At 43.1% G+C, this 18487-nt stretch overlaps 1 protein-coding gene and 1 long non-coding RNA gene across 2 annotated transcripts in view; one reads left to right on the top strand and one right to left on the bottom strand.

Moving 5' to 3' along the window:
• LOC149464577 (uncharacterized) overlaps positions 1-18487 on the bottom strand; it is a 91380-nt gene that overhangs the window by 2766 nt on the left and 70127 nt on the right. The window lies entirely within an intron of this gene.
• FMNL1 (formin like 1) overlaps positions 1-18487 on the top strand; it is a 65782-nt gene that overhangs the window by 42531 nt on the left and 4764 nt on the right. Inside the window, exons 16-25 of the mRNA XM_089674579.1 lie at positions 1027-1151; positions 1240-1442; positions 1740-1974; positions 3732-3800; positions 5481-5561; positions 8834-8963; positions 11403-11566; positions 14010-14111; positions 15066-15149; positions 17716-17836. Coding sequence (XP_089530705.1) covers positions 1027-1151; positions 1240-1442; positions 1740-1974; positions 3732-3800; positions 5481-5561; positions 8834-8963; positions 11403-11566; positions 14010-14111; positions 15066-15149; positions 17716-17836 — 1314 coding nt within the window. The remainder of the gene's footprint in view (positions 1-1026; positions 1152-1239; positions 1443-1739; positions 1975-3731; positions 3801-5480; positions 5562-8833; positions 8964-11402; positions 11567-14009; positions 14112-15065; positions 15150-17715; positions 17837-18487) is intronic.

Raw genomic sequence — 18487 nt, 5'->3', positions numbered from 1 at the left:
AAAGCACATCATTCTACTGTTTACCGAAAACGGAATGAGGCCTACAAAGAACAAAACACAGTACCTACGGTAAAATATGGTGGAGGTTCAATGATGTTTTGGGGTTGTTTTGCTGCCTCTGGCACTGGGTGCCTTGACTGTGTGCAAGGCATCATGAAATCTGAGGATTACCAAAGGATTTTGGGTCGCACTGTAGGGCCCAGTGTCAGAAAGCTGGGTTTGCGTCCAAGATCCTGGGTCTTCCAGCAGGACAATGACCCCAAACATACGTCAAAAAGCACTCAGAAATGGATGGCAAAGAAGCGCTGGAGAGTTCTGAAGTGGCCAGCAATGAGCCCAGATCTAAATCCCATTGAACACCTGTGGAGAGATCTTAAAATTGCTGTTGGGAAAAGGTGTCCTTCCAATAAGAGAGACCTGGAGCTGTTTGCAAAGGAAGAGTGGTCCAAAATTCCGGGTGAGAGGTGTCAGAAGCTTATTGATGGTTATAGGAAGCGACTGATTTCAGTTATGTTTTCCAAAGGGTGTGCAACCAAATATTAAGTTAAGGGTGCCAATACTTTTGTCCAGCCCATTTTTGGGGTTTTGTGTGACATTATGTCATATTTGCTTTTCTGCCTCTGTTTTATATTTGTTCCAATACATACAAAGGGAATAAACATGTGTATAGCAAAACATGTGTTAATGCAATACCTTTTTTGTGTGAAATACTTGATTTTCAGGAAAAATATCAAGGGTGCCAACAATTTCGGCCATGACTGTATATGGCAATTCCTGGATTTCAAACTTTTTCAATCCTTGTATTGTAGTGTAACCTCACTGTTTTGTTTTCCATCCTTAATGTCAATTGCCTTCAGAAAGAGAGGTGTTGTGAAAACCCAATTTTTCATAGCTGCCAAATGTTATTGCACAGATACACTGAATATGTGCTGTTTGTTTTAATTTTGACCTGATGTAAACTTTTGGTTTGCTTTTCTGTGCCATTAAAAAAAGCATTAAGCATACATTACTATCCTTGCCCTGTAGGCATGAGTATTAAGAAACCAGTGCAGACTAAAAACAGGATGCAAGTCTTTAACTGGGTGGCCTTGAAACCTACACAGATCTCAGGGACTGTCTTCACACAACTGGATGACGAGAAGGTTCTTCAGGTAGGAAAAAGATGACCATGGTTTAATACAACATTTGATCCTGAAATTACTGAAGCCATCTAGTGTTTTGTTTCTGTCGTACCTTTAGGAACTTGACATGAGTGATTTTGAGGACCAGTTTAAAACGAAGGCCCAAGGTGCAAATATGACCACCTTCTCAAAGAAAGTGAAAGCAGCACAGAGCCAACCAAACAAAATTTCCCTTATTGAGACAAATCGGGCCAAGAACCTTGCAATAACCCTCAGAAAAGGAGGCCTAACCCCTGAAGCCATCACTTCTGCCATTCAGGGGTAAGTAAATTGCCCTAGCCAGTAATTGCCCTTAGTGTCCTCCTTTCAAATGAAGATAGTATCTAAGTGAAGAACACAGGAATCCTCTTTTCAGCAAATAAGTAAAGTCTTTCAATGCACTACTGGAGAAAAGGATTTTACAGTCAGAACAAAAGAATCCATTTTTCCTTTATAACTTTGCATCTGTTTCTTCAAAGCACATGCTAGTGTGATTGTTGGTTACACTTAACACCTTTGGTATGCAACAAAATGGCCTCTCGTGTCAAAGCACTTGTGTGTTTTGCTCTTGTATTACAGATATGATATGCAGGCTCTGAATGTGGATTTCCTTGAGCTACTGGCAAGGTTTCTTCCGACAGACTGGGAGCGGCAGCAGATCTCCCGCTATCTGAAGGATGAGAAGCCTCTGGACCAGCTGGGAGCAGAGGACAGATTCATGGTCCACCTTTGTTCTATCCCAAGACTGGCTGAGAGGGTGAACACCATGATCTTCATTTCCAGCTTTGCCGACACCGTGGCTCGTCTTACGCCTGTAAGCATAAATTATTTGTTGATGCATATGAGATATAGAACTTTGATTTAGCTCTTAGGTTTAAGCTGATAGTCCACCTTTTTAAGGCTTGTCGAACTAGTGTTTTATGGGCTACACAAGTCCCTCAGACAGTTTAGGAATCTAAAATGAACTAGGTCCCAGCTCTTCTCTAGATGGAAACTTTGTGGAATTTTTATGGCCCCTCTCTGATAAAATGTTGTAAATTGCAATTGTTATATTGTTTAACAAACTGCTGGAATTAAGTAGATATGGCGCTTATTATATATAATGTTGCCTCTAGAAGCTTACTGTACTCAGTTTGGTCCATTTTTTCACTTCAGTTTGAAATGCTTGCCCTAAAGCGACTGGCACTTTTACTTGTTTGTGACTGTAATCTGAATATTAGCTACCAGGAAGTTTTAGGAGCTTTACCTTATTAGAACTGTCCAGCATTTGACTGTAGCAGGGGGACTGAAGATAACTCATCACCTGTCTGGTCTTCCACTTAACCTACGTGTAAACCCCAAGAATGAACTTCAAAAACTCATTAAAATGGAAGTCAAATACAAACTATATTTAAACATGCCCAGACCCCCATATGAAGCATATTCTAACTGCCTTGTAAAGGAACTGTGTATACTTGCCTATTCTGAGGACTCTCCAGTCTGGTCACATGATTGGCTTCTAGCGTTGGCTTCAATGAAGAGAAGGGATAGCCAGCAATGGAAGTCCCATAGTAAGCCATTGTCAGTAATTTCTCCTCTTAACTGAAACTGGCCGCTGGGGAGATCATGTGACCGGAGCGCTCTGAGTAGGTAAGTATAGATATCTTTTCTTCTATAGGGAAGTTAGAATCGGGGTGGGAGCAGATTTAACTATAGTTCGCATTTGGCTGAACTTCTACTTTTGATTCATATAAAAATGCATGCCTTTTTGTGGCATTTTTAGGTGTGAAAGAACCCTAATCCTTCCCTACTCTATGCAAAAAGAAAGATGGGCTTTAGATATACTTTAAAGGAATAAAGCATGAAGAAATGTGTATGTATTGTAGATGCTTTTTGCTATGACACATGCTTTATTCTATCATTTTAAATACTAACCAGTATAAAATGCAGGTACTATCCTGCTACTGGCAAATGGTTGCATTTCTAATTGGGCCAAGCTTCCTTGTAGTGTCAAAGCTTGCCAGTTCATCCCTATTGGCTCATTGCTATGACTGGATTGCCTCACTGGCCAAGAAGAATGTCTAGGGGGGGGCAAACTTTGACATTACTAGGAAGCCCCAAAACTTTGTCTGGTCAGAATGTCCCTGCATTTGGCTGTATGGAGAAGATTGAGAGCAGCAGTGGACTCATTCCAAGTGTCTGCAGTTCATACCTGTCAGCAGATTTTTTTTTTTTTTTCTTTTCCGAGTGACAGAATATTTTTATGGGTAAGATCAAACCGGTAATGAGTCACTCAAGCTTGTTGTCTGAGATTTTTATGAATTTCACTTCTAGCCTGACAGGCTTTGTTGAATGCCAAGAATAATCAAATTATGATTTAAGCACAGCACAGATATGTGATAAAAACACAGGTGACACATCTCTGTCCCACCAATGAAAAAAGGGATAGGAAGGAAACTCTGCTCATGTGGCTTCTAGGGCACATGGAAACACAGTTGGTGAAGACCTAAGACAAGAATATCAACAAACATAAAGAAATATTTCTGCTCAGGCATGGTTTTATTTTCCTAGTATTTTCTTTTCTTTTTCTAGCAACTCAATGCTCTTATTGCTGCATCCATGTCAATCAAATCTTCGGAGAAGCTGAAAGGAATTCTGGAGGTGAGATATCATGACTCTGGGAAATTATATAGACTCTTGGATGGGCCTCATTTGTCAACTTGAGTTTTGGTTATGGTATTTGTTACAGCTGGCACATGCAGGAGGACCATGGCTAGATAGGGCAGCAACTGACGTTAAGGTACATCTAACCCGTGTCTCAAGCTGAAGAGTCAGAATGAAGCTAAAGTTAAATAAAAAGGGGAATTCTCAATCTTTCATAACTAGGCCTATACAATTACACTATATGGCCAAAAGTTTGGAGACGCCTTACCCTCACATATAACAGTAAGCATGTTGGACATCATATTCCAAAACCATAAGTATAACTATGGAGTCACCCTACTCCTTTACAGCTGTAGCAACTCTACTTTTCTTGCAAGGCATTGTCTGTGAAAACGTGTGCCTATTCAGCTAAAAGCGCATTGGTATTGTCAGGTACTGGTGCTAGAGACTTGCAATGGTGTTCCAATTCATCCCAAACGTTATCAGTAAAGTTGAGGTCAGGGCTCTGAGCAGTCCACTCGAGTTCCTCCGCACTAGACCCATATATTTAAAGGAGAAGTTCACTTTGTTAAAAAAACAAAATAACAAACACATGTGCATTTATTTATTTCTAAAGGAGCTTGCAGAGCATTGGACCCATGATCAATCTCAGGCTCCTGCAGACTCTCCGCATAGCTGCCTGCTCATATCTCATATGGGCAGGCATTTACTTGAGAGCAAGAAGATCAATGGATTATGAGCGTGCTCGCCAGCACCCTTGTAGTTCATTGAGAACTACAAGCCGTCAGCAGCAATGGTTGACGTTACTTGTAGGCATTCATTCACCCGTAAACTGTGGATGAATGACGTGGCTGTATGGGCCAAGCCTTGCATTACTGCACACTTTTTTCAAATAGTGACAGTGGGTGAAGAGAGAGGATTCCCCCGCCCAATGTCACAGAATGGGGGGAGAAGCTGCTGGTGCTGGAATATCTTCCACCCTAAAAATGGGTGGAACATGTTCCAAAGGTGAATTATCCTGTTTTTTACACAGGGGCACAGACATACTGCAGTGGAAAAGGGCCTTCCCCCACACTGCTGCCACAAAGTTGGAAGTGTGGAATTATCTTTGAAAATGTCTTTGTATGAGGTATCCTTCACTGAAAACATCTGAATGCAATAAATTAGAGAAGTGACCATATATTTTTTCCCCAGATAGTAGGGTATGTGATGGTCACATGTACCCAAACATTTGGCCATATACTGTGTAAAAGCTTAATACTGATCATTCAGACGCTTGAATGAGCCCAGTCATAACTGATGTCTCATCGTTGGTGTCAGAGGGAAAAAGTATACCCGCCTAATGAGAGGAATAGTGCCTCGTATGAGTGGGAGGAATAGTGCTCCAAGGGGCTGGAGAAAAAGGCAAGCAATGGGGATGCATCTAGCTTGTGGGTCCCAGTCTGGAGACCACGGATCAAAAGCAATCTTTCTGTAGCTATAAAAACACACAATCAAGGATCCAGCTACTTTCATAAGGCTGTCCATTGGATCCGTTGTGTTCTGGCTCCGTCCCGATACTATACAGTTGTGCCTCGTTTTTTTTTTCTAGATGTTGTTTTGTCTGTGTTCTCTTATACCAGTGCTGATCTGTAGCCTCCTAGTCTCCTCCTTTTTAATGTCTTTCTCCTGTTGCAGTTAATTTTGGCATTTGGAAATTACATGAACAGCAGTAAGAGAGGTGCAGCGTATGGATTTCGCCTTCAGTCACTGGATGCGGTGAGTGGAGAAGATTAGTTGAGGGAAACATGCAGAATCAGAGCTTAAAATGTTACTAAGCCCAGGACCCTGCATTCACTATATCTGGTCTTCCATAGTACACACAACATGGAAATGCAATTATTATAGTAAATACACTGCGCAGAAAAATTAAAGGTACTCTTTTTAATCAGAGTATAGCATCAAGCCAATTAAACTCCTGGGATATTGATCTGGTCAGGTAAGTAGTAGAGGGGGTTGTTTATCAGTTTCAGCTGCTTTGGTGTTAATGAATTTAACAACAGGTGCACTAGATGGGCAACAATGAGACGATCCCCAAAGGAGGAATGGTTTTACAGGTGGGGGCCACTGACCTTTTTTTCCCCCTACTCATCTTTTCTGAATGTTTTTCCACTAGTTTTGCATTTGGCTAGGGTCAGTGTCACTACTGGTAGCATGAGGCAATACCTGGACCCAACAGAGGTTGCACAGGCAGTCCAACTCCTCCAGGATGGCATGTCAATATGTGCCATTGCCTGACTGCCATTAGGTATCGGGATGAACTCATTGTCACACCCTACGCTGGTGCAGTGGCTCCTGAGTTCCTTCTGATGCACGACAATGCTCGGCCTCATGTGGTGAGAGTATGCAGGCAGTTCCTGGAGGATCAAGGAATTGAATGGCCCCCATGCTCGCCTGACCTAAATCCAAAAGAACACCTCTGGGATATCATATTTTGGTCCATCCAATGCTGCCCGGTGGCACCTCAGACTTCCCAGGAGCTTAGTTATGACCTTGTTCCAGATCTGGGAGGAAATACCCCAGGACACCATCCGTCATCTCATTAGGAGCTTCCCCCGATATTTAGGTATGCATACAAGCACGTGGGGGCCATACAAACTACTGAGTATTATTTTTAGTTGCGGCAATGAAATTTCAGCAAAATAGACTAGCCTGCTGCTTCATTTTTTTCACTTTGATTTTCGGGTGTCTTTGATGGGAATGAAAATTATCAACCTACTGAATTCAAACGATGGGACATCCTTATATTCCTAACACATCACCCAGTCCATATCAGTATAGATATCCAGCATGAGATTTTTTTCCCCATTAAGATTTGATGTGTTTTTCAAAGTGTTCCTTTAATTTTTTTGAGCAGTGTATAAACTGCTAAATACCTTTTCTCATCAGCAGTATATAGCAGTCTTCTATCAGTCACCAGCTTAAGCACTGTTTAAATCTTGTAGGAGGTTTCATTCTGCTCTGACTTTCCTATGAGGCTGTATAACCCCTGACCCTCTGTTTGGACAGTGCTGATTGGGAGAGTGCATGTGATGAGCACAGGGCCAAAGAAAAGAAAAACTCTTTAGCCACACTGATATGAGCATGTGTAGAGTGACTCCTAGAGCTCTGTACCATCAGCAGATGGATTGGGGACAGTAGAAGGTGAGGATCAGAGAAGACAGGATCAAACGTCCTTTTTACACAATGTGGAGGATTACCAGCTTAGGTTCCACAGTGAGTATAACAAACATGCTTTACTGTATATACAGACTGATTTTACTATTGCGGGTTTAGTAGCACTTTAACAGGTACAGGATATGACATAGAGGGTCCAATAAAGTGTCCAGTCAAGTATCTACAAATTATAGAAATTGATTTGTTCCTTTTAAAGTGACACTGTCCTTAGCTCATGTAAAGCAAGAGAGAAGTGTCACCTAATTATCTGTCCAACAGCAATATTTATTTTTACAAGTATCTTTATAGCACCAACAATTTACACAGTGTTTAACATATCACACATTCATATCAATCCCTGCCCTCATGGAGCTTACAATGTAGGGTTCCTATCTCGTATGCACACATAAACCTACTAGGATCTATTTAGGCAGAAGCCAATTCACCTACCATCGTGTCTACATGAAGTCTGGGAGGAAACCGGAATACCCAAAGAAAACCCATGCAAGCACAGGGAGAACATGCAAACTCCATGAAGGCAGTGTCCTGGCTGAGATTGGAGATGGGGCCCTAGTATATGGCAGGAGTGCTAACCACTAAGCCACTTCACTGCTCATATATACTCAATACCACAGTGCTCCTTTCAGTCACCTGAACAGGAATACTTGGCATTTCCAGGTATAGGAGAGCAAGTGACACTTCCTCCTCTACGACGAGACTAGGTGCCTTGGAAAACTTTCATTTCTTTCTCATAGCCCAGGTATGGAGTCTGTAGACTTGGAACTTACATTGGGCCCTTCTTTCCATTCTCCTAGTACAGGGGTGTCAAACTGGTGGACCTCCTGTTGTTGCAAAACTACAAGTCCCATCATGATTTTGTCCTTGGGAGTCATGCTTGTAACTGGGGCAGCACAGTGGCTAAATGGTTAGCACTTCTGCATGGCAGTATTAGGGTTGTTGGTTCGAATCCCAGCCATGGCACCTCCTGCCTGGAGTTTGCATGTTCTCCCTGTGCCTGCGTGGGTTTCCGCCTGGTACTCCAGTTTCCTCCCACATGCCAAAGACATGCCGGTAGGTTAATTGGTTCCTGTCTAAACTGGCCCTAGTATGTGTATGTATGAATGTTAGTTAGGGACCTTAGATTGTACGCTCCTTGAGGGTTAGGGACTGATGTGAATGTACAATATATATGTAAAGCGCTGAGTAAATTGACGGCGCTCTATAAGTGCCTGTAATAAATAAATGTCAATCTTGCAATGCCTCATGGGACTTGGAGTTTGGCAACAGCTGGAGGGCCGCTAGTTTGACACCCGTGTCCTAGTAGCACTGCAGTGAAGAAGGTGAGTACATGGTGGTAGATAGGAGCAGATCTAAATGAACCTTTAGCTTTGCCCCTGTGGGCAAAAAGGGGGTCATATTAAAAGCACAATTGCACAAAAGGCCTCAGTTATCACAGGTCCTAAATACAGTATTGACATCAGTGTTCTTGAGCCTTGCTCCACTACTTAGTGAGAGACTAACAAGCAGACCGATTTCACTACCCACGTGTTTGTTTTGGGCGGGGGTCAATGACTTGGTGATGGCAGCCTTCTTTTCATCCTTCATTTCCCTTAAAAAGTGAACCTGTGGCAAGGCAACGGACTGTACAATATTTACATACTTTGGCATTGGTGTCAGTACCTGTGCTTTCTGTATGACAAATGATCCTGTAGAATCTTATGTACTGTGCAAACTTCCATTTGTAGCTGGGGAACACTAAATGGATGTAGTTGTGGTCATCTGCTTCGAAGAGCACGCAAGCCTTTGTAACCGTACATAATTCTGTCTTTTTGCAGCTCCTGGAGACAAAGTCTACAGACAGAAAGCAGACCTTGCTCCATTATCTGGTCCGAGTGATCAGTGAGAAGTACGCTCACCTGGTCGGGTTCTACTCTGATCTGCACTTCCTGGAGAAGGCTGGCACAGGTACCTGAAGACACGGTTACACTGAATCTTTTCTAAAATGGGAAACTGACATTCAACCAAAATTTTCTTTTACAAATTTTTAAGGATTAGAGAAGGCGTATAATCTGAGTGATCCCATTAGGGAAATTTCCCTTCACCCTATCCTTATGGCACCAGTGACTGGAACAGGAAATGAAGGGAGATTTATCCACAGGATTACAGCCAGCAAAAACAAAGTTACCAGTTCTACTAAGAAAATTTTAAAGTAGTGTATGGTTTGGCTACCATTAACCAAGACAGAACGTGAGGGGAAATTTCCTTAACCTCATCCAGCTTTTTGTTTTTTGTCTGTGTGCCCATTGAGGCAATGCTGTGTCTCTTCCTGTAATGTCTGATACGGGTCACCTGAACAGGACATAAAGAGAAATCTCTCAATACGGAAGCAAAAGCAATACAAAATGGTTAGGAAGGGTCATGTCTTGCTGTGTTTACATTGTGGAGATTTCCCCTCATGTCTTGTGCAGGTGATAAGTGTAGCACCCTCCTAGTTAGCTAGGGGCAGCTACAGTCCTGATTGTTAGAGAGAAGGGCTGAGTTGTACCCTGGGTGCAATAGTCAAGAGGTCAAATTGTGATCAGGGCTGAGAGATTCTGCAGGCCAGCCCTTCTTGAATTTCCCCCTATTCTAGAGCTTTGGAGGAAGCTCTAGAAGCAGTGGGTGGATCAGAAGACTGGCTGGCTTGTACTCTTAAGGGATCCTGGGCAATCCCCAACAGGAGGCTTGGCAAGGGGCCAGGACAATTTTTAAAAGTGTTTGAGCCTGCTTAGCAACAGGGGAGAGTTTGGGTGGAAGATAGAGGAAGATGTGAGGCTAAAGGCAGGAGCCTGGGAGGGGGCCAAGATGGAGAGGGGGCTCACCTACAGGCAGTGGAGCTGGAAAGGAGGAAAGCTCTGGCCATCATTAGGCCCCCAGACTGAGGGCCACCTGTACAGCAGGGAGGCGGGGCCCAGATAGAAGGCCGGTTAGCAGCCGCCAACGCATCAGCAGTACAGGAGAGGATCAGGAGTGAGTTCCCCTGCACCCCCTGGGCAGATAGAGGAAGGAGCACTCTGGTGGGGAAACAGATACGCTACCTATCTGGACCTGTCCATTTCCTAAAGCAACAGGCACCAGATCCCCTGCTCAGGGATACCTTCAGATTGCTGGGTGAAGGAAGAGGGGTTCATCTAGGGCACATGTGTCAAGCTGGCGGCCCTCCAGCTGTTGCCACACTACAAGTCCCACGAGGCATTGCAAGATTGACAGTTACAAACATAATGATGGGACTTGTAGTTTCGCATTAGCTGGAGGGCCACCAGTTTGACACCCCTGATCTAGGGTCTGGGGTTGTACATTAGGAGACGCTGGCTAGCTCTCCAGCAGAGAATGTGTTGTGGTGGAGGCTTGTAAATAGTTTCAGGAAGTTGTCCTCAGTTCCATTGGGCATCCTGTACACCCCTAACCCCATCCCAGTTCAAATCCCCCCCCAAAAAATAACAAAAAAAGCCTGTGTGAAGATGTAGGTTACCTACCTGTGCAGGGCTATAGGGAGAGCCAAAATCCCTTGCAACTCCTAAGGGGGTAGTGATAAATAAGCATTGCACAGAACAGAATGTGACATGAAATCTCCTCAATGGATACACAGATGGCAATAAAAATAAATAAATAAAAAGAGGTCTTCTCCTTTCTGACATGGTTGGTGGAGTCCCCAGCATAGAAAGGGAAAGTTATAGCTAGAGATAGGCTTTAGGAGAGCACTCTGCCAATTCCGTGCTCAGATTATGCATGCAAGTCGGACATCCCTGCCAAGTCATTGGCCTGCTGTAGACCGAGGAACACACTGCACCTGCATCACCAGATTGCCAAACACATTGACATCCTGTTAGAGAGGCTGCTTCTGGCCATGTGTACAACAATCTCTTTAATGGTTGGGTAGATCGCCAAGAAGTAGAGAAGACAAGTCTGTATGGAAAGCTCTGCATTACAGGGATATACAAGCGCAGGTCAAGAAATGTCTCAGCCTTTGAGACTTTCTAAACAGAAAATCAAGGATTACATACAAATAGCTCATTCATCACTAAAATAAATTCTGTAAAGAAAATCTTGTTCACTCTACTTCCAAGGTTAAAGATGTAGCTTGATTTTTGAAGAGTTCGATCAAGGGGGCTGACATTTCTCACCTCTGTCTACTTGGAACAAGTATGTAGACCACTAAATTCCAAGAAAAGTCAGGATTACTTATCTGTGTACTTTTCCCAATGTAACTATAAAATATCCATACCTAAACTTCAGCTTTAAAATCTCTCCAACAGGGACACAGACAGCAATAAAATCTTGGCACGTATTCTATTCCTCCCCAAGCATTTTGGCTATAGTTTGGCTTTAAATACAATGAAATTTAAACTCTTACTCTTTATTCAGTGTCCCTGGATGCTGTGTTGTCTGATGTCCGCACTCTGCAAACTGGGATGGAACAAGCTCAGAAAGAATTTACAAAGCAAGATGATTGTCGCAGCCTGAAGGACTTCCTGAAATCCAACATGGAGAAGATGTCACAGCTTTCTGCTGATGCCAAGACAGCACAGGTAGGACATCACCAAATCGGTACAAAGCAAGCCGTATGCATATTACAAGGAAGCCAGGGTACAGTATATGCCAGCCCTATTAGCTGACCATAGTCCTTAGAAGGCCATTGTACAGAACATTGGCCAACAATTTGCCCATGAATAAAGCCCTTTTAACAGTTGAGGTCCAGAGATATTAAAGTTGAAGTCTGGTCAAACCCTAACTAAATTTATACCTGCTCTCACCCCCATTATAAGTCCTATAATAACTACCCTGTAAAGAACAGACATGCATACTTACCTAATCTAAGGACTCTTCCCCACTGGTCAGCTTCAAGGAAGAAGAAGAGAGCAGTGACAACAGTTGGAATGCCTGGATGGTGACGTCACCTATAGGCTTACTATAGGGCATCTGTTGTCTGCTATCTCCTGTCCTGAGGCCAGTGCTGGGAGCCGACCAGACCAGAGCACCCTTGGATTAGGGAAGCATACACATCTTTCCTTTATAGGCTAGTTAGTATAGGGCTTAGAGTGAGAGTGGGAGCAGGTTTAAGCTTAGGTTTTGGTCAGACTTCTACTATAGTATCAGTGTAGACCATTTTTTAAGCTATGGATAGCGTGGGAGAGATTGGAACCTCTACTAGACTTTTACTGCTATCCAGGACTCTGTTAACCTCACCATACACATTACAAAAGGACCATATTACCAACTTTGGATTTACCAAAACTATGTAATATTACGACCTATCCAAAGTATCCAATTAGGCAGACCTGTGCTTTACATAGTTGTAGATCTAAAGGAAATTGTCAGACTGCAACATGTGTAATGAGCTTTAGCGAGATTTCCCTTCACTTACTATCATAGTGACAACAGTTTTACCAGGGAGGAAGTAAAGAAAAAAAATCTGCAATAGGGACACACACACACACACACACACACACACACACACACACACACACACACACACACACACACACACACACACACACACACACACACACAAAAAACAAAAACCTGTCAGGAGTTCTAGCCTTCCCTTCCCTATTTATTTCTGTGCTTGTCTCTATTGAAAATTTTGTCAAAACCATTGAGACCATGACACTTAAGCTGCCCATAGATGGATCGAAACTTGGCCGGTTTAGTATAGAACGGCTGGATTTTGATCCATCTATAGGCAATTTGGTTGTACAGAAGTTGATCTCTCGATTGACTTCTGTGCAACCAGTCTGTTGGGTTTTTTTGCTTGATCAGTGTTGTCCGCTATAGCCATCAACACGGATCACTGTATTCTGACAGTGGGAATCTCTCCCCACTGTCAGAGTGCATTAGCTCCATGGGAGGGATTCCCCCCATCAACACTGTGTGTGTTTATGGGAGAATCAACTTCTTTTTTTTTTTTTTTCACAGCTTACCCTTTGGTTCAATGAAAAAAAGATGCATCACCTATGGCCTGCTTACTTGAGGGAAAAATCTCACCTCCCTGGAAAGCAGTGACACCTACCAGGATCTCTAATCCTTTTAAAGGACTCTTATATTTAAGCTGGACATACACTTTACAATGGCTAGAAGGGAAGAGGCAGTTTTTGTAATGAAGAGGTTATAAACCAGTTTAATGGCAAAACCACTGTTGTGCAGGGAATAATTGAAGTATATTTGCCTTCTGAAAGTTATTAATTACAGCAGCAAATGATGGTATTGGCTACAAACTCTAACAGTACAATGTCAGTCCTGTCCAATCAGGGAGCTCCAATTGTTAATGTACTGCTGACCTCTAAAATGGATGAGGCAGATGGCATTTTTGAAAGCTCCATCAGTGAGGCTCATTACCAACAGAGCAGTAATGGCCTTCCTATAGGATTTAAGCAAAGAACCATGAATCTGATATTAATGTAACAGTAGAATTATTGAAGAGCAGTAGGCATTCCCCTACTGGGTGAGTACACATAACCCCAATGTGCATTATTTGTAGAATGTTCATAACATGTTTTGAAGCATTTCAGATGCTGGTTTCTCCACTGCGTCCAGCTGAGATATCCTATTACTACAAAGCAGGTGTAAATTACTGTTCATGCACCTGCTAGGTATACCATTTAACCCTTACACTACTGGTTGTGAGTGGGTTGAACTTGACATCCCTGAGTGCTGCATTGCAAGAAATTCGGAGGACAATAAATACAGATTCAGTGGTAAAGGAGTATGAGCTTCCCTGGTTTATCCAGAATGTTAAAAAAAAAAAAAAAGTTTAGTCTTTAGCTATACCTGAGATGGGTCATATGGATCTAGCAATGGACTCTGTTCTCATATGTGGGTTGGTAGGCATTATACGTTCGCCCCAGTGTGACATTGGCAGCAGTCAGCTTGGTATATACATGTAATTGGCAGAACCACCAGTAATCCAGGTCTTTATCATGCCAACCTTTTTTCAGTTTAGCTGTTTTCTTCTCTTCTTTCTGTCTTATCCAGGAAGCCTATGAAACAGTTGTTGGGTATTTTGGGGAGAACAGCAAGACAACGGCTCCTGCGGTATTCTTCCCAATATTTAATCGCTTTGTAAAGGCCTACAAGGTAATGATCAATTTATTTCTTGAATAACAAAAACAAAATATGTAGAAACCATAACTATAACTGAGCAGATTATTACTCAATGTTGTACAATTACTGACTACAAGAAATTCTACTAAAATAACAAAATGGGGCAGAATGGCTGTTGTCTTGGGGTAAGCTATCTCTACCTTCACTCATGGGTTTCACCCATCTTGTAGAAAAAGTGGAAATCCAGCACTGATGCAACTTAAGATAAAATCGTGTAACCTTTATTAACGATCCACCAAGACATAAAAGAATCCATTATACAGCAAGTTTGTGTTTCAGCCACAACCTTTGAGCCTTAGTCATAAAGATGGACTGCTAATAACAGTTACACCCAGGGGCGGACTGACCATTCGAGCACTCGGGCAGTGCCCGGGGTCGTAGGGGGCCCCATGAAATGCCCCTGGTACCTTTTTTATAGGCTTTTTTGAGTTTGGGCAAGTACACAGGGGCCCCATGATCCCCTATTGCCCGGGGGCCCCATTAGTTGTCAGTCTGCCTCTGCTTACACCATTCTATTTTAAATTGCATCGGTGGCAAATTTCCACTTTTTCTAGAATACCAGTGGTATGCACAGCATATGTCCTGGCACAGACAACTGAACCCCATCCTTCATACACTGAACAAGAGTTGTAGCGCCGCAATTTTCTTTCGCTTGAATTTATTACACCCAAATTGCCCTTTAAAATTGGGACACAAACAAATCTGCCCATCTCAAGCCTGCTCTTGTACATGGCAATAATGCTCCCAGTTACTTGATCCTCTAACCATTGAACAGTATTTGCTTCCAAAACAGCCGCTCAACTTGTTACTTGGTCATTGGAGGAAAGATTGCCATGTGATCTGCATGGCGGTACTTTTTTCAGACTGTTTAAGACCGCCTTTATAATAAGAGGACTGTACAGAGTCACATTTCTTCTCTATTGTCAGCAAGCAGAGCAGGACCTGGAGGCATGGAAAAAGCAGGAAATGGCGCCCACTGAGGAGAAGGCTCAGCCGGAGAAACAAGCACAGGTACGGTAGCAAAACCGTCAAAGGGCTTCACCAAGTGAGGACTGTAGGGGTCAAAAAAAAAAAAAAAAAAAAAAAAAAAAACATGAGCAATGACATGCATTTAAAGTGATCCAAATTTTTTAACAATTGGTAATGATCCCTACATTACACCAAACTTTGTCAGTCTAGTGGGGGTTAAAAGCTACAGCAGTTATGTCAGTGATATTAATGAAGAGTAAGGCAGGCCATAGGGAGGAGAGACTTGCATCTTGGCAGGTTCAAAGGATCGGAGGAAGCTATGGACACACCATCTATTGTGTCCTTACCTATTCTCAAGCTTATCCCAGTCTGCAATACTCACTTCTGACAGCCATAAGTACTCTTTACCACCCCCTAGGGCAGAGGTAGGAAAGCTTGGCATACCAGCTGTGGTGAAACTACCAATCCCATCATGCATCTCTGCCTGACAGAATCTTGCAATGCCTCATGGGACTTCTAGTTTTACCACTGCTGGGGTGCCATAGTTGTTTACCCCACACCCTAGGGCAGGGGTGTCAAACTGGCAGCCCTCCAGCTGTTGCAAAACTACAAGTCCCATCCTTCCCCTGCCTTTGGGAGTCATGCTTGTAACTGTCAATCTTGGAATGCCTCATGGGACTTGTAGTTTGGCAACAGCTGGAGGGCTGCCAGTTTGACACCCGTGCCCTAGGGTGTCCCTAAACAGTTCAAATGCCACCTGATTTTCAAATTGAGGACAGCTGTCCTATGGATCGGTAGTAATTCATACTAAATTACAAACTGGCATGAGTGAAATGATTCTGGTAAAATTAAACACTTTACCTTAGCCTCTAGATTACCATACTTTTTCCTTGGGCAGAACTTGCTTGAAAAAAAAAATCTATATACCCTTAAGGAAGAATTCCAGGTATGATTTTATTATAGATCATTAAATTGGTCAATACGGATGCTGCATACCATACCTGGCCAATGCCCCTGGAAACGGGAAATCACTACGCTACATCAGTGATCTCAAATTGCTTCTGGGTCCCCATACTGAGTGGCCAACTGATGGACTGAACACAGGAGGTTGGCACAGCATGCATAGAACACTTTGCATTCTTTCAGAAAATGCAAATAATCCTCTGAAAGGATGAGGTGGAAAATTCAACAACGCCGCCTTGCCTCTCTGCCTTATCCAATCAGAGAAAGCTTTGCTTCAGTGAATTCAGGAATGGCACCTGTGGTCAGCATCCGTCTCTTGTGTTCAGTAACCAGGAGTGAAGTCACTCAGCACAGGACCCGGAAGCAAGTGGAGATCACTGTTGATCATTGATGTAGTGATGTCTGCTTCTAGAGGTAGCGTCCAGGAATGGTATATACATTGGTCCAAGCTGGATCATTCTAACTTTGCATAATTTGGCCATGCCTGTAATTATTTTTTTAAGGATACCTTCCGATGTTACTTTTCAAAGTGTTTGTTTTCTCGGTCGCATTCTATTATTTGATGTACCTACACACACAAAAAATAGGTAAATTATGACAGTACAAAAGAATATTATTTTGGTATATTGCATTGTGGTTTTTTTAATTCACAGAAAAGAAATTCAAGCAACAGAACACAAAAACGGTGTTTGATATTTTTGTTGTTAGAATTCCAGGCTGCCTGGCCCCTAAAGCCTCGTACACACGATGAGATTATCCCAGGGGCGGACTGACCATTTGGAAACTCGGGCACTGCCTGAGGGCCCGGGGTCAGTAGGGGGCCCCATGAGATGCCCCTGGTACCTTTTTTATAGGCTTTTTTGGGTTTGGGCAAGAACACAGGGGGCCCATAATCCCCTATTGGCCGGGGGCCCCATGAGTTGTCTGTCCGCCCCTGTTCTCTCCTATCAAAAATGAAGAGACTAGAAAAAATCGAAATACAACTTCGGAAGTGATGAAATGTATTCTTTCCTTTCCAAGCATGCTTGGTCTCAATCACACAATTTTTTTTACGGACGACTACTGTACTGATTAAAACGGAAATGGTTTCCTCTGTTATCGTACAAGAGAAATTTTTGCACTTGTCCTGTTGGATAATTTCACATGAACTGTCGTGATTGGCTCTAGAAAGCTGTGGTAACGATCAGATTATCAGCAAGCTGTATTTTTTGCCTGATTTTCTCATCGTGTGTACTAGGCTTTAGTCATCAGTGATTCTGCTATAACTACATATATTGGTTGACTAGTATGCAGCAGCTTTCAGTGTAACTCTTGGGAAATTATTGTACTTGCAGCAGAAACGTTGAGGATATAGACGCCAAGTGATGGGGTGCTGCCAGTAGACATTTCTGGTATTGCCACTTTTCTGGTAGAATCATGATGCTGATATCTGCTTAGTACACTCAAATGATTGCATCAGAGAGGAATAGTCTAGAGCAAGTACATATACTATAGATTGCCACCATGCTTTTAGTTCATATAGTAGGATGTGGTGACAGGGTCCCTTTAAAGCCCATTGGACCCTTAAAATCAACCTTCGTTTTGCCATTTCCATTGGATTTAATGCATTTTCCTCATTTACAACTGCACATTTTTCATATTACAGTCTCCACCTGTCAAAGCGGCAAAACCGCAAGTCAATCTGATGGCTGAACTGAACAAGAAGCTGCAATCAAAAGAGCCGCGGGTGTATGAGGAGAACTGGGCCATAGAGGACATCATTACAGGTAAAGAGAGATTGTTTACGGCTTGTGTCCATAAGTATTTGCTTTCATCCTCCTTTAAGTCAATGTAAATGCGAGGCTGTCACGTCCCTTATGGGAGACTGAATTGACGAGGTCGGCCTCACTTGTGTCACTAGCCCTGACCCCGCTGATGTTGGAACAGAGGGAGTCTAGGGACCAAGGGGACAAGAGCGCCAGTGCTTGTTGTTTGCAGCTCTTGCAGATGATGACCTTGGAAGGCAGATGATCCTCTGATTTGGGCACCGTAATAATAGGCAGAGCAGATTTTGTGGATTGCCAGACGTGCAGCAGAGCAAGGTATGTAGCAAGGACAAGAGACTGGAGCAGAGTCATAGGATAGCCAGGGTCATCAACAGTCGGGCAGTGCCGTATAGAATCAGAAGGAAAAGCCAAAGTCAGGAACCAGTAGCAGGAGAGTAATCGAAGTTGGGTCAGGAACAAGCCGGGTTGGTCACAGAGGAATCGTACAGGAACAAACAGGACATGGGGAAGCTGAAGACCAGTCAGCACTGAACCTGAGCACTCCTTAAATGGGCCGTCTGGCACCAATCTTCGCCATGCATGTGCGCGAACGCGCATTCCTGCGCGCATGCGCACAACCGGCAATTCTCCTGCGGGAATTCCTATGCGCAT

The sequence above is a fragment of the Staurois parvus genome, unplaced genomic scaffold (assembly GCF_062004578.1).
Source record: "Staurois parvus isolate SC_StPar_1 unplaced genomic scaffold, SC_StPar_1.0 ptg000151l, whole genome shotgun sequence".
NCBI classification, from domain to species: Eukaryota; Metazoa; Chordata; class Amphibia; order Anura; family Ranidae; genus Staurois; species Staurois parvus.
This window is presented reverse-complemented; position numbering and strand designations above follow the sequence as displayed.